Source organism: Balaenoptera borealis, assembly GCF_965194805.1.
Source record: "Balaenoptera borealis genome assembly, chromosome: 1".
NCBI classification, from domain to species: Eukaryota; Metazoa; Chordata; class Mammalia; order Artiodactyla; family Balaenopteridae; genus Balaenoptera; species Balaenoptera borealis.
Window position 1 is genome coordinate 165,829,411 of NC_138860.1, and position 16,865 is coordinate 165,846,275.

General features: G+C 36.8%; 1 protein-coding gene and 1 long non-coding RNA gene across 13 annotated transcripts in view; one reads left to right on the forward strand and one right to left on the reverse strand.

Annotated features, from left to right (window-relative positions):
* The window catches only part of LOC309614902, a 166,989-nt gene that overhangs the window by 42,630 nt on the left and 107,494 nt on the right, over positions 1–16,865 (forward strand). The window lies entirely within an intron of this gene.
* The window catches only part of ZMYM4 (zinc finger MYM-type containing 4), a gene marked incomplete at its 5' end in the record, with an annotated part of 178,656 nt that overhangs the window by 20,961 nt on the left and 140,830 nt on the right, over positions 1–16,865 (reverse strand). For all 12 annotated transcript variants that reach the window (XM_082362552.1, XM_082362553.1, XM_082362560.1 and 9 more), the window contains 5 exons: positions 9,401–9,495; positions 9,913–10,092; positions 10,497–10,550; positions 13,525–13,696; positions 14,407–14,525. In XM_082362552.1, coding sequence (XP_082218678.1) covers positions 9,401–9,495; positions 9,913–10,092; positions 10,497–10,550; positions 13,525–13,696; positions 14,407–14,525 — 620 coding nt within the window. The remainder of the gene's footprint in view (positions 1–9,400; positions 9,496–9,912; positions 10,093–10,496; positions 10,551–13,524; positions 13,697–14,406; positions 14,526–16,865) is intronic.

Sequence of the window (16,865 nt, forward strand, 5' to 3'; positions counted from 1 at the left end):
CAAAACACTGTTGGGAGAAATTAAGATAATCTGAATAAAGGTGAAAGATACCATCTTTATGGATTGGATGGCTCAAAGTTGCTAGGATGTCAATTCTCTGCAAATTGATCCATGGATTAAGAACAGCCCCAATCAAAATTTCAGCAGACTTTTTTGTAGACATTGACAAGCTGATTCCAAAATGTATATGGAAATTCAAACGAAACCTTTGAAAAAGATGAACAAAGATGGAAGACCTACACACCTATTTCAAGACTCACTGTAAAGCTACATTAATCAAGTCAGTTGGTACCGGTACAAAAACAGACATGTATATCAATGGAACAGAATAGTTTCAGAAACAGACCAAGACATATATGGTCAGTTGACTTTAACAAAAGTGCCAATGTAACTGAAGGGGAAAAGACAGCGTTTATAAAAGTGGTTCTGGAACAACTGTATATCCATACACACAAAAAAATGAAATGTGACGCCTTAACTTATACATAAAAATTATCTCAAAATGGATCACAGAAAACATAAAAGAAAATTATAAAACTAGGAGAAAACGTAAGAGAAAATCTTAATTACTAAAGTTAAGCAAAGATTTTTAGATGGGATAATAAAAAGCACAAATTATAAAACAATAAAAACTGATAAAGTGGACTTCTCAAAAGTAAAAAGTTCTGTCCTGGTGTGGGTGACCAAGATGGCAGAGTAGGAAGACCCTGAGCTCCCCTCCTCCCATGAGCACACCAAAATTATTACTATGTACAGAGCAACTTTCCATAAAAACGACCTGAAGACTAGCAGAAAAGATCTTCTACAACTAAAGATATAAAGAAGGAACTACAAGATGGGTAGAAGGGGGCAGAGACACGGTATAATCAAGACCCACACCACCAGGTTAGGTGACACACAAATGGGAAGATAATCACAATTGCAGATGTTTTCCCCAAGAAGTGAGCGGTCTGAGCCCCGTATAGGGCTCCCCAGTCCAGGGCTCCTGCACTGGTAAGATAAACCTCCAGAACACTTGGTTTTGAAGGCCAGCGGGGCTTGTTTTCAGGAGAGCCAGAGGGTTGTAGGAAACAACAGACTCCCACTCTCAAAGGGTACACACAAAATCTCACATGATCTGAGACCCAGGGCAAAAGCAGTAATTTGAAAGGAGCCTGGGTCAGACCCACTTGATTTTAGAGAGCCTCCCAGAGAGGCAAGAGGAAACTGGGACTCACCCTGGGGACAGAGATGCTGGCGGTAGCCATTTTGGGGAGCTCACTCTACAATGAGAACACTGCTGCTAGCAAGCACCATTTTGGACTCCTCCCACTAAGTTAAATGAGAACTGGAACTAGCCTGCCCACCAGCCAGTTGCCACCAATCCTGGGACGCTTGAGGCCAAGAAGCTAGCCAGCTGGGGACACAGCCCCAAACACCAGCAGGTTTGTTGCCTTAGGCACCCACGAGCCCCCAGCCACCCTGAACAAGGCTCTGCCCACCAGTGGGTAGGCACTAGTCCCAGGACCTCCTGGGCCCTGGCCTTGCCCACCAGCAGGCTGACACCAACTCTAGAATCACCAGAGCCCCACAGCCAGAGATCCTCAGGAGCAGGCTCTTCCCACCAGTGGACCAACACTAGCCCCAGGATACCATGGGACCCAGACCAATACATCCACAAGCCAATACCAGCTTCAGGAACCAGGCCCCCCAGCCAGAGACCCTGGGACCCAGCTCTGTGCACCAATGGAACAGAACTAGTCCCAGGATACAGCCGCACCCACCAGTGGTTGGCACCAGCCCTGGGATCCCATGAGCCCTGGCCCTGCCCACTAGAGAGCAGACACTAGCCCCTGGGTACACCGCAGCCCTGTAGCCACCTGTGTCAGGACCCAGCCTGTAACCCAGTGGGTCAAAACCAGGCTGAGAACACCCACCCTCCACCCAGTCCCACCCACCAGCAGGACAGCACTAGCCTGGGAACTCCTCAGGGCTCTGCAGCCAGCTGCCTCATGACCTGGCCCTGCCCACCAGTGGGCCAGCACCAGGACCAGAACTCCCCAGGCTGCAGCCAACCACACCAGAGCCGGAGGCCTCTGCATTAGGCAGGGTCTGGCAATCAACCAGTCTGGGACTTTCTGGTCCCAGCACGCCCACAGTAGTCAGCCATGCTGACCATGCTCACCAGCACGCTCACCAGCATGCCCACAGTAGTCAGCTTGTCGTAAGGGCCAATGCAGTGCATATACAGGGCACCCCTAGAGCATACAGCTCTGGTGACTAGAGGGGAGTCTGCTGCTCAGCCCCGCAGAATGTCTCTGACATAAGGTCACTTATCTAAGATTGGTAAACAGAACCAACCTATGAAATACATAGAAATAAAAACAAAGAACTAGGCAAAATAAGGCAACAGAGGAATATGTTCCAAAGGAAGCATTCTACCCAATAAGACTGCAAGGTAATGACTGTAAAGATGCACAAAGAACTCAGAAGAAGAATGAACACAGTGAGAGGTTAGAAGTTTCTAACAAAGAGTTAGAAAATATAATGAAGAAGCAAACAGAGCCAAAAAATACAATAACTGAAATAAAAGGAATTAACAGTAGGTTAGCTGATACAGAGGAACAGATCAGCAAACTGGAAGACAGTGTAGTCAAAATCACTCAAACTGAAGAGAAAAAACAAAAAGAATTTTAAATAATGAGGACAGTTTAAGAGAACTCTGAGACAACTTCAAGTGTACTAACATTTGCATTGTAGAGGTCCTGGAAGAAGAGAGCACAGAAGGAGCAGAGGACGTATTTGAAGACATAATAGCTGGAAACATCCCTAATCTGGGAAAGGAACCAGACATCCAAGTCCAAGAAGTACACAAAGTCCCAAACAGACTCAATCCAAAGATTTCCGCTCAAAGACACATTATAATTAAAATAGCAAACATTAAGGATAAAGAGAGAATTTAAAAGCATCAAAGGAAAAGCAACTAGTTACATTAAAGGAAAATCCCATAAGGCTATCAGCTGACTTTTCAGCAGAAATTCTGCAGGCCAGAAGGGACTGGCACCATATATGTAAAGTGATGAAAGGGAAAAAACCTACAACGAAGGATACTATACCCAGCAAGCCTTTCATTCAGATTTGATAGAGAGATTAAGAGTTTTTTACAGACAAGCAAAGCTAAAAAAATTCAGTACAATAAAACCGGCTTTATAAGAAATGTTAAAGGGAATTCTCTAAGCAGAAAAGAAAAAGTAACAACTAGAAAAACGAAAATTAAAAAAGGAAATATTTCACTGGTAAAGACAAACATACAGTAAAGACGGTAGATCAGTACTATCTACTAGAAAGATTAAGACAAAAGTAGTAAAATTATCTATATCCATAATAAGTAGTAATGAACACACAAACCAAGAAACGTAAAATATGTCAGAAACATTAAATGTGGGGAGGGTAAAAATTCAGGGTTGGTAAAATGTATTCAAAATTAAGAGATCAGCACTTAAAATAATCATGTAAAACATAAATAGACTGGTATACATAAACCTCATGGTAACAACAAACCAAAAATCAGTAATAGATACACACACAAAAAGAAAGGAACCCCAAAATAACACTAAAGATAGTCATCAAATCACAGGGGATGAGAGCAAAACAAGGAGGAACAAAAAAGAGCTACAAAAACAACCACAAAACAATTAACAAAATGGCAATAAGTACATACCTATCAATAATTACTTTACATGTAAATGGACTAAATGCTCCAATAAAAAGACACAGGGTAACTAAATGGATACAAAAACAAGACCCATAGTGCTGCATAAAAGAGACTCACATCAAATCTAAAGGCACACAAAGACTGAATGTGAGAGGATAGGAAAGGTGCACCTAAATACATAAAGCAAACATTGACAGATATAAAGGGAGAAATGGACAGTAACACAACAAAAGTAGGGGACTTTAAAACCTCGCTTACATCAATGGACAGATGATAAATAAGGAAAATAAGTAATGAAACACCAGCCATAAATGACACATTACAAGAGATGGATTTAATAGCTATATACAGAATAAACACACACACACACATATGTTTGTATATATATATAATATTTCACCCCAAAGCAGCAGAACACATTCTTTTCAAGTTCACATGGAACATTCTCTAGATCACTTGCTAGGCCACAAAACAAGTCTCAGTAAATTTAAGAAGAGTAGCATCTTTTCCAACCACAATGCTATGAGACTAGAAACCAAATACACGAAAAAACTGTAAAAGACACACAGCACAGAAGACTAAACAATATGTTACTAAACAACCAATGGGTCACCAAAGAAATTAAAGAGGAAATCAAGATATACCTGGAGACAAATGAAAATGAACACAATTATCCAAAATCTATGGGATACAGCAAAAGCAGTTCTAAGAGTTAAGTCTATAGTGACAAGCCTACTTAAGGAAACAAGAAAAATCTCAAATAAACAACCTAACCTTATACCCTAAGGGAACTAGAAAAAGAAAAATAAAACCGAAAGTTGGTAAAGGAAAGAAATCATAAAGATCAGAGCAAAAATAAACTAGAGACTAAAAAGCAATAGAAAAGATCAATGAAATCAAGAGCTGATCTTTTTAAAAGATAAGCAAAGTGGATAAACCTTCAGCTGGACTCATCAAGGAAAAAAGAAAGGTACAAATAAATTTTTTTAAAAAATGAGAAGAGAGAAGTTACAACAAACAACACAGAAATATAAAGGATCTTAAGAGATTACTATGAACAATTATACACCAAAAGAACCACTTAGAAGAAATGGACAAATTTTTAGAAATGTACACTCTCCTAAGACTGACTCAGAAATACACAGAAAATATGAACAGACCAATTACTAGTAATGAAATTGAATCAGTAATCATAAAACTCCCAACAAACAAAAGTCTAAGACCAGACAGCTTCACAGATGAAGTCGACCAAACATTTAGAGAAGAGTTAATACCTATCCTTCTCAAACTATTACAAAAAATAGCAGAGGAAGCAACACTTATGAATTCATTCTACGAGGCCAGTATCACCCTGATACCAAAAGCAGACGGCCATAAAAGAAGACAATTACAGGCCAATATCACTGATGAACATACATACAAAAATCCTCAACAAAATATTAGCATACCAAATTCAACAATACATTACAAGGATCACATACCATGAGCAAGTGGGATTTATCCCAGGGATGCAAAGAATAATTTGGTATTTGCAAACCAATGTGATACACCACATTAACAAACTGAAGTATAAAAGTCATATGATCATCTCAACAGATGCAAAAAAAGCCTTTGACAAAATTCAACATTCATTTATGATAAAAATTCTCCACAAAATGGCTATAGCGGGAACATACCCTAATGTAATAAAGGCCATATATGACAGACCCACAGCTAACATCATATCGAATGACGAAAAACTGAAACAATTTCCTCTAAGATCAGGAATAAGACAAGGATGCCCATTCTGCCACTTTTATTCAACACGGTATTGGAAGTCCCAGCCACAGCAATCAGAGAAGAAAAAGAAATAAAAGGAATCCAAATTGGAAAGGAAGAAGAAAACTGTCACTGTTTGCAGATAACACCATACTATACATAGAAAATCCTAAAGACACCACCAAAAAGTTATGAGAACTCACCAATGAATTCAGTAAAGTTGCATGATACAAAATATACAAAATCTGTTGCATTTCTATACACTAACAACAAACTGTCAGAGAAATTTTAAAAACAATCCCGTTTACAATTGCGTCAAAAAGAATAAAATACCTAGGAATAAATCTAATGAAGGAGGTAAAAGACCTGACTCAGAAAACTATAAGACAATGATGAAGGAAACTGAAGATTAAACAAACAAATGGAAAAATATACCACTCTCGTGAATTAGAAGAATATTGTCAAAACAACCATACTACCCAAGGCAAACTACAGATTCAACGCAATAAAATCAAAATACCACTGGCATTTGTCACAGAACTAGAACAAATAATTCTAAAATTCATTAGGAAACATAGAACACCCATAATAGCCAAAACAATCTTGAGTAAAGAGAACAAAGCTGGAGGTATCATACTCCCTGATTTCAAACTATGCTAAAAACTACAGTAATCAAAACAGTATGGTAGTGGCACAAAAACATACACACAGATCAATGGAACAGAATAGATAGCCCAGACAAACCTATGCTTATATGGTCAATTAATCTATGACAAAAGAGGCAAGACTATATTGTACAATGAAGAAAAGACTGACTCTTCAGTAAATGGCATTGCGAAAAGTGGACAGCTACATGGAAAAGAATGAAACTGGACCACTTTTTCATACCATATACAAAATTAAACTGAAAATGGATTAAAGACTTAAATGTAAGACCTAAAACCATGAAAGTCCTAGAGGAAAACACAGGCAGGAAACTTTGACATTGGTTTTAGTAAAATTTTTTGGGTCTGTCCCCTCAGGTAAAGACAACCAAAGCAAAAATAAACAAATGGGACCACATCAAACTAAAAAGATTTTGCATAGCAAAGGAAACCCTTAACAAAATGTAAAGGCAACCTACTGAATGGGAAAGGATATTTCCAAATTATATATCTGGAAAGAGGTTAATATCCAAAATGTATAAAGAACTCAATATCCAACAAACAAACAAACAAAAAATGGAATTAAAAAACGGGCAGAGGATCTGAATAGCCATTTTCCCAAAAGGGACATACAGATTGCCAACAGACACACGGAAAGATGCTCCACATCACTAATCATCAGGGAAATGCAAGTCAAACCACAATGAGATATCACCTCACACCTGTCAGAATGACTACCATGAAAGGGACAAGAGATAGCAAGTGTTGGCGACGATGCGTAAAAAGGGGAACACTCATGCACTGTTGGCGGGAATGTAAATTGGTGCAGCCTTTGTGGAAAACAGTATGGCACTTCCCCAAAAATTAAACATAGAACTACCATTTGATCCAGCAATTCCACTTCTGGGTATTTTTTACCCAAAGAAAACAAAAACACTAACTCAAAAAGATATATATGCACCCCTAAGTCCACTGCAGCATTACTGACAACAGCCAAGATATGGAAACAACCTAAGTGTCCTAGATGAATGAATAAAAAAGATGTGGTAAACACACACACACACACACACACACAGTTACATACAATGGAATGATTACTCAACCACAAAAAAGAATGAAATCTTGCCATTTGTGACAGCAGGGATGGATCTAGAGGGTATTACGGTAAGTGAAACAAATCAGACAGAGAAAGACCAATACTATATGATTTCACTTATATCTGGAATCTAAAAAACAAATGAACAAACATAATAAAACAGAAACAGAATTATAGATACAGAGAATAAACAAGTGGTTCTCACAGGGGAGGCGGTTGGGGAGATGAGAGACATAGGTGAGGGAGATTAAGAAGTACAAACTTCCAGTCACAAAGTAAATGAGTCATGGTTATGTTATGAAATGTACAGTGGGAATACAATCACACAATTATAATTATGTATTATCTTTGTATGTTGACATATTGTAACCAGACTTATCCTAGTGAACATTTTGAAATATGTAGAAATGTTGAATCAGTATGTTGTGCTCCAAGAACTAACATAGTATTGTAGGTCAGTTATATTTCAAAAACAAACAAACAAATTCTTAGAAAAAGAGATCAGATTTGTGGCTACCAGAAGCAGGGACTAGGGGGAGGGAGACTGGATGAAGGTAGTCAAAAGGTGCAAATTTCCAGTTTAAGTAAGTACTAGGGGTATAATGTGCAACATGATATACATAATGAACACTGCTCTGTGCTATATATGCAAGTTGTGAAGAGAGTAAATCCTAAGAGTTCTCATAGTAAGAAAAAAAATTTTTTTAGTTTCTTTAATTTTTTATCTATATGAGATGATGAATGTTTACTATCTTACTGTGGTGATCATTTCATGATGTACGTAAGTCAAATCATTATGCTCTACACCTTAAACTTAGTGCTGTTATGTCAATTATATCTCAATAAAACTGGAAGAAAATAAATAAATGAACCATGGAAATAGGGAAGAAGTTGTTTTTCACTATTAAGAAAATAAAAATGAAGTCACAGAATAGAAGGAAAAGTCATATTCGATAAAATAATTATATCCGTAATAAAAAACACAACTCAATGACAACTAACCCAATTTAAAAAATGTGCAATAGTTCTGAATACACACTACATCAAAGATACACAAAGAGCAAATATACATTTGAAAAGATGCCCACATATTAGTCATAAGGAAAATACATATTAAAGCCATAAATTAATACCACTACACATTTACTAGAATGGCTAAAATTACAAATTGACAATACTAAGTGTTTTAAGTCGTGGAGCAGATAGAACTCACAGACTGCTGGTGGGAATTCAAAATAGTACATCAACTTTGGAACACATTTTGGCAGCTTTCTTACAAAGTTAAAAATACACATAAGACCTAGCAATTCCACCCCTAGATATTTTTTCCCCAAATGAAAACATACATTCTTCACAAAGATTTATACTAGAATGTTCACAGCAGCTTTATTTAAAATGCTCAAAACTGGAAATAACCTAAATTTCCATCAGCTGTTAAACAACTACATAAAATGTGGTTTATCCATGAAATGAAATGCTCAGAAGTAAAAAGGAATGAACTAGTAATTCATGAAACAATATGGATGAATCTCAAAAACATTATGCTAATTGAAGGAATTCAAACACAGAAGAATAGAAATTATACGATTCCATTTATATGAAATTTTAGAAAAGGCAAAGCAGTACAATTTTGCATCAATCTGCAAAGCAGATCAGTGGTTGTCAGGAGCTGGAGATGAAGACTGACTGGCAACGGTAACAAGGCAACTTTTTGGAACGAGAAAAGTGTTATGACTGTGGTGGTAGTTACATACTGAATACGTTTATCAAAGCCCATCAAATTGTACGCTTAAAATTTATGATTTTTTTTTAATTTATGAATTTTTAAATGTAACTAACTCAATAGAGCTAATTTTAAAAAGAAGACTATTATTCTTTTAATTTTGGTATTGGAAAGCCCTGTCAACATGAAAAACATTCTTGTGAACTTCACTATTATAACTATACTACATAAAATAGTGAACCTCATTATTATGTTTAAAAAGCTAAATTTAGAGACTTTAAAAAAGAGGAAAGTGTGTAACGATTATAAAAAACAAACAGAAAAATCCTTTGATTATAGAAACAAAATAAAAAGTCCCTCCTGAAGAAATATAAAATAAAAGATACGGTTTTTGACTTCAAAAAAACAAAAACAAAAGCACAAAAATACAAGGTTGGAAAACAACAAAGAAAAGAAAATGCTAGAAAAATTAAGCTACTGCTTACTCTTCGTCTGGGCTGGGGGAAGCCATCTCTGTGTCGTCTTCTTGTTCGGGAACGTGCCTGAATTCCCTGTCCTTTATTCAGTGGGTCAAAGGATTCTACGATAACCAAGAGAAAGCCTAATGTGAGATAAATCACTCACAGACTTAAATAAACACTTAGGGTGAAGGAGGAAATATCAGGTAATCATCACTATATTCATTATTTTGTTTATGATAAAATATGGACTTTACTTATATACATAAGAAAACAAGGAGATACAGCATGTATAAAAACTTTATTAACAATCAAGAAAACCCCCTATATGATTACTGTGGGAAACTTAAAAACAACAACAACAAAAACAAATTAACCCCTTATAAAGAACAATATGGTATGAATTAATACCTTCAAAGGCAGGGACCATTTGTGCCCTAGATAGTTATCATACATTATAACTGCTTCATTATGCCAATTCAGAGTTGTACCAATCTTCTAATAAAGGACTTTCAACAGACAGGTTACACTGCACAAACCTGATGGAAAATCTGCTTCCAGATCCTGTTCAGTTTCCCCTTTTGAGAACTGCTTCACTTCTAAATCAGCCTCTTGCACAGTATTTGACTTTAAGGCATAATGATTTAATTCTTCCTCCCAGCTATGTGGAGTAGATACTGCCTCTGATTCAAGATCACCACTGTAAGTACTTCCTTGGTCTGAAATATACAGAAAAACAAACAAGCCCTCAAAATGAGATAAGAAGCTTGACATACTCAGAAACCTCTCTGAAACCCTAAATACCAAAAAGTCAGGTATGGTTGCTGGACAATTCCATAGGTACACTCAAGAATGAAGTAACTTGTTCACCAATATCACAGAACTAGATTTATATTCTTGGTATACACTTTAGAGCATTATTTCAATTAATCCTTAAAACCAATATCTGAGGTAGCTTTTATTAGTCTCTTTACAAATTAGCACAAAATCATAGATGTCTGGTGCCCCCTACAAACAGTTAAAATTGCAAATATTAAATCCAAGGATGCTAATACTTTATGGGTTTGTATCACTAACAGAGGATAATATTTCTAAGATTCAAAATACATTTACAATTACAAACCTTTTTCAAATATCTTGGTGTCTAGAAAGAGCTCCTGTTCAGAAGTTTGGGATCCTAAAGAAAAAGAAAAGCACATAATAAGTCAATTTATATGTATACAAAAAACAAACTGCATCTCAAATGAAATGACTGCACTAGGGAGGTTCTACGTAAATAGCCTTTATAGGCAGAAAAGAATGATTCATTAATAAAAGTCAGGCATTAGTGATAAATAGTTAAATTACAATTGATAACAGTGGTTACACTTCTAGATACCAAGCAGTATGAAAGAAGTCATGGCAAGAGAGACCTTTATTTTGGATTCTGTGCTATCTGAAATTCGTTTTTTTTTTTTTTAACCACAACAGACACACACACAATACTGATTTACTCACAGGTTGACAAATCTGTTTTAAATTGCTTTTTCCTTCCCTAAATAAAATATGCTTTACCATGCAGTGAAAAGCCGACAGACTTAGAATATAAACACATGAGCAATCAGCGCATGGAACTAAACAGAACAAAGTTCTATCAATTATAAACTACTTTAATTTTTTTTTTTTTAACTTTTTGGGCCACACCATGCAGCATGCGGGATCTTGGTTCCCCGACCAGGAATCGAACGAGTGCCCTCTGCAGTGGAAGCGCAGAGTTTTAACCACTGGACTGCCAGGGAAGTCCCTATAAACTACTTTAAAAGTAAAGAGTTTAGGGAATTCCCTGGCGGTCCAGTGGTTAGGACCCGGAGCTTTCACTGCTGGGGTCCAGGTTCAATCCCTGGTCAGGGAACTAAGATCCCACAAGCTGCACAATGTGGCCAAGAAAAAAAAAAAAAAAAAAAGGATGAAGAAAAAAGTAAAGAGTTTAAAGATTTAAAGTATTAAAAAAAAAAGGATTTTAAAAACCAAGGAAAATTGTCTCTTTTCCCTGAAATCAAAGATAAATGAGCCAGATCCTTTCAGTTGGAATTAATTTCTCCCCCCCTTTATATTTCTAAACCATTTGATTTTACTTACACTATGATGATTAAAACTATCTGTCTTGAAGCTAAGTATTTAAAGTTTTTCTGTTTGACTCAACTGTAGACAAAGGCAAAGTCACAATATTTGTACAGAGGAAACATTTGATAAATGCTGACTATTAAAGTGAATGGAGAAGCCAACTTAAAATGAGGTTTCTCATCAGGAATTGCTGGAACTTGCAAAATAAGTATCAGAAATTAGAAGATCAAGCATAGGTGCAATACTCTTTTTTTTATAAATTTATTTATTTATTTATTTATGGCTGCATTGGGTCTTCATTGTTGCGCATGGGCTTTCTCTAGTTGCGGCCAGCGGGAGCTACTCTTCGTGGCGGTGCGCGGGATTCTTGTTGCAGTGGCTTCTCTTGTTGCAGAGCGCGGGCTTCAGTAGTCGTGGCTTGCAGGCTCTAGAGCGTAGACTCAGTAGTTGTGGTGCATGGGCTTAGTTGCTCTGCGGCACGTGGGATCTTCGTGGACCAGGGCTTGAACCCGTGTCCCCTGCATTGGCAGGCGGATTCTTAACCGCTGTGCCACCAGGAAAGCCCAAGGGCAATATTCTAAGACTTTAAAATCCACATATAAATGGGTCAGAATTGAGATTATACACCAAAGAGCAAAATGAGACCAGAAACTTTGGGATAATAACAAAAAGCTTTGTACCCATCTCTCAGAGTATATCTGATTTAAAAACGTACTGGCAACACAACAGAAAAGTTGACAGTAGTTTTTTCAAATGCTGTAGTGTTCAGAAAACCAGCTAGAATGTATTACGCAAAATCAGAACCCAGTGGCTAGCTTTATAAAAACCATCACAGAAAAAACAAATTGTCAGGAAAGAGTAATTTCTTGCTTCATCAATGATATATGAAAAGGCCACTGTGGGCTTCCCTAGTACAACAGTGGTTATGAACCCGCCTGCCAATGGAGGGGACACAAGTTCGAGCCCTGGTCTGGGAAGATCCCACATGCTGCAAAGCAACTAAGCCCATGCACCACAACTACTGAGCCTGTGCTCTAGAACCCACGAGCCACAACTACGGAAGCCTGTGCACCTAGAGCCCATGCTCTGCAACAAGAGAAGCCACCGCAGGGAGAAGCCCGTGCACCGCAACGAAGAGTAGCTCCTGCTCACCACAACTAGAGAAAGCCCGCGTGCAGCAATGAAGACCCAATGCAGCCAAAAATAAAATAAAATAAAATAAAATAAAATAAAATAAAATAAAATAAAATAAAATAAAATAAAAAGAAGGCCATTGCAAAAATTCACCTATACATTTCAACTACCTTTAACACCATTTCTTTTATCTCTTCTTATATCCAAAAATCAAGGCGGTGCTAATTAAGGCTGGAAACCGTTCTGGAATTTATACTACTGAGTTCTGGTTAAAATCCTTTCTTTGTAGTCAGACAAACCTGGATTCAACTTCTGATTCCATTATTTCCTGATTTCATAACCATGGCAAGCCTATTTTCCAAAAGAGGAATCTAAAGTAAACAGTACCTCACGCATAGGGTTGTTGTGAAGATTAAATGAGGTGATGCACACGGTGCATTTATGACAATGCCTAGAGTACGGCAAGCACATAAATGTTAACTACTGTTATTATCATTATTCTACACTCATAAAATGGGATTTATCTATAGGTTATTTTGAACCAAATGGTTTTCCACCCTAAAATTCTTTTTACCTTCTACCAACATGCTGATTATTTTACAACAGTAATTTTTATCTGGGGACCATGGCTTTGACTGCAGGGGATAAAACCAGAACATGATCATGAAACATGGATTTATAGGCTATTTTTCTGGAATCATTAAGAACTAGAAACCGTATCGAAATTCAGTTTCTTTCATAAACAGGATAGAGCTCCAGAGTTATCAACAAGTTTAACAAGCCCATAGACTTCATATTTAAAAACAAATAAAGCTTTTAGAAACTCCTTGACTACCTATAATACTTAAAATTACATGAGCTACCTGAAAATTTGTAGGTGTGTTTTTCTTTTTTTACTTTAAAATTATACCAACCTCCCTGAGACAGAGTCTTCTCCTTCTCTTCATCTTCTGCAATCATTTCTGCCATCTCAAGGAGATCAGCTTCAAAAGGATGTGAGGGAAGTTTTTCCTTAATGTCTTCAATACCCTCGGTGACTTTATCTTCATTATCCATTGAGGATGGAATAAGCATAGGGACAGGCATCTGAAAGACCAAGGATAGACTGAAGAGTTTCTTGGTCGACCATCAAAACTATTATTTGTGAGATCATTTAAATATAAAAATTATTAATAAACAAATTCAAGATATTTTGGTTGCTAATGACTAAAATAGTCTTGCTAGTTGGTTTTAATAAGACTGCAGCCATTTAAATAGAAATTCAGTAAGTGCTTTTCTGGACACTTAACAAAACGTGTCTCTGAATCATCTAAAAGAATAATTAAGTAATGAATTTTTGTTTTGTTTTTGACTATATTTCTTGCTTAATATTTTCACACAAGTGTTTCTCTTAAGAATTCAGTACCGAGAAAATATATATTTCCAATAAAAAAGGAATACATTTTTCTTTAACGAAAAGTCAGAATCCTGTAAATCATTGTATTCCTCTTTTCATTCTTGCTACAATCTAGGATTCTAACATTCACACACCGTTTCTGATCTTTTTCTATGTTAGTGGTCTTTTGTGTTTAAAATGTTTTTAAAAAGCTAAATCGTAACCTCCTCTGACAAGGTAGGGTACAAATAGAAGCAGTCCTTTATATATTCCATATTTAAGTAATATAACAGTATGATTAATAGCCAACCAGAGTCAGGTATATTTTACCAACAAGTAAAAAGTTTTTTTATGGACCTGTCAAATCTTAATTGAGAAAAATGCATACTAAATTAGCCTTAACCTCTAAATGATTACTCACTGGAACTGGAATTCCAAATGGGACTGGGGCATACTGAGTATAAAGATGAAGAGGTATAGGTACGAACACTGGTACTGGAACTGGCACCACAATAACCTGGGGCTGAGTTGGAGTGTCTTCTAATGGAAGAAAAAAAAAACCCACAAAAAAACAAAGAGGGTTAGAAACGACATTTTAATTTAAAAAATTTTTTTAGGCATATGAAGACTTATAATTCAAAAGAAGTGTAATTTTAATTAAAAAAATTTTTTTAAAGCATGTGGACATTTACAGTTCAAGACAAGTATCTATGAAGGACTTCCCTGGTGGCACAGTGGTAAGACTCTGTGCTCCCAATGCAGGGGGCCCGGGTTTGATCCCTGGTCAGGAAACTAGATCCCACATGCATGCTGCAACTAAGACCTGGTACAACCAAATAAATAAAATTAAATTTAAAAAAAAGAAGTATCTACGATACTAGGAATTCACAGAAAGGAGAAATAGCAAGGCTTGAGTATAACAGCACTAAAAAAAGTCGGCAACACAATAATTATCAGTGATACGAGGATAAGATGAATGAAGGATATAATTTGGATGGATGAATGGAACAGTTATCTTAGAAGAAAGGTATAGAAAACTTAACATGAATAAGTAGTGTATGTTAAAGAGGAGACTGAATAGGTAGAAGGGCCATTTTTGTGAGGCTATAATACACATTTAAAATCATTAGACAGTGGGGAACTACTACATATTGGTTAGCACAAAGTAATGTGATGAAAATGGCTTTAAAAAGATTAATTTGGCTGCCATCTTCACATGGAATAGAAAGTATACAAAGTGGGAGGCAACTACAATATATAGAGCTAAGATGATGAGGGCCTGAACTAGGGTGGTTATGATACCTGCAGGAAAAAAAATTCGTATACACAGCAGAGGTTCTAAGATATTTTAAAAAAAAAAGGAAACAGAACTTTGGGAACTAACTTAAACATGAGTAGGGAAAAAGTGGGAAGGATGGAGGTAGAAGTCATTCAATTATTTAACAAGTATCTACAGAGTCTTTTCTGTAGGCCATAAAAATATGTTAGATAACTGTAAAATCATTAATGTAAGAGAAAGGTAATGCTAGTAAAAAGAAGTGAAAAGCTGACAATTTGACTAGGGTTAGAAGTGGGAAATAATATAGGATCAATTTTACCATGAAGCAGTGGACATAAAAAAAAAGTTATCTGATTAGAGATGTCTGATAACCAAGCTACATAATGCTAAATTGTCACTGTTTTGGGACTGACATGTACACACTGCTATATTTAAAACAGATAACGAGGACCTACTGTAAAAAAAATGATAAATAAAAAAAAATATTAAAAAAAATAAATTTTTTATAAAGTCACTATTGATACAAAAAAATACAGGACTAAGTCATCTACAGCCTTGCTACTCAACATGACCCCTGGATCAGCAGCCCTGACATCACCCGGGAACCTAAAAGATGCAAAACCGCAGCACCACTAAATCAGAATCCACTCAGAAACATTCCCAAATAATTCATACGCATATTAATGTTTGAGAAGTACTGGCCTAGAGGATAACCTTCCAGATCTAAGAATCTAGGATTCCTTCCCACTTTAAAAATTCTGAGATTTTCAGATGGCAGCATGCCAGAGACCCTTTCCCTAGGGAAACAAGCAAAGCTGGTGAAAACCTAAAAAATAACCATTTAAATTCTTTGGAAATTGTCCTAAAGGCATACAGCAAATGGAGAAATATTTATTCAAGAAAATCTACTAAATACAGTTAAGAACCGGAGGCATCTATGACTTTTGATCTACTACCTGGCTCCACATCCCTGCCTCAGCCAGCTCAATGTGATAGAAACTCCACTCTGGAATGGGTGGGACCAGAAAGAATGGGCTCCTCTTCCTTCAGCTCCCATCAAGGGTTACTGTATCTCACCAGGAGGGACAGGCCACCGTCATTTCTTATCCCCTCAAACTCCAGGTTAAAGAGGTTAATTTCCTAGTGAGTACAGCTACCACCCACAAAGAGAAAACCTACTATAGGAATAGCAGGCCAAGAAAACTAGGGTCCGAACTACCTTCACCCCAGATCACTTGTAGGGCAGAGATTCCATGCTAGGAGAGGCAAGCTGAGAAGATCAGAAGCTCACACCATGCCCATCATTCAGAAAAGTAGTAGCTCAAAGAGGGTAGAGGCAGTTCGTAAGAAAAGAAAGCCCTAAAGCTCTCCCCAAAGGAACTGACGTGATTTGAAATAGAGTGTGGAAAAATTCAAACTTAAGGGTGCTCTGGAAAACAATAGTTCCTCTTAACTAAGACCCTGTTTATATAATTCCAAAGTCTATGCTTACCCCATAACACTACACTATCATGAATAAGGAAATTAAACGAAGCATTCAGAGTATGGTATTATCAACTACCTTCTCTTTGCCATAACTTGTTAAGTTGATGAAAATACCT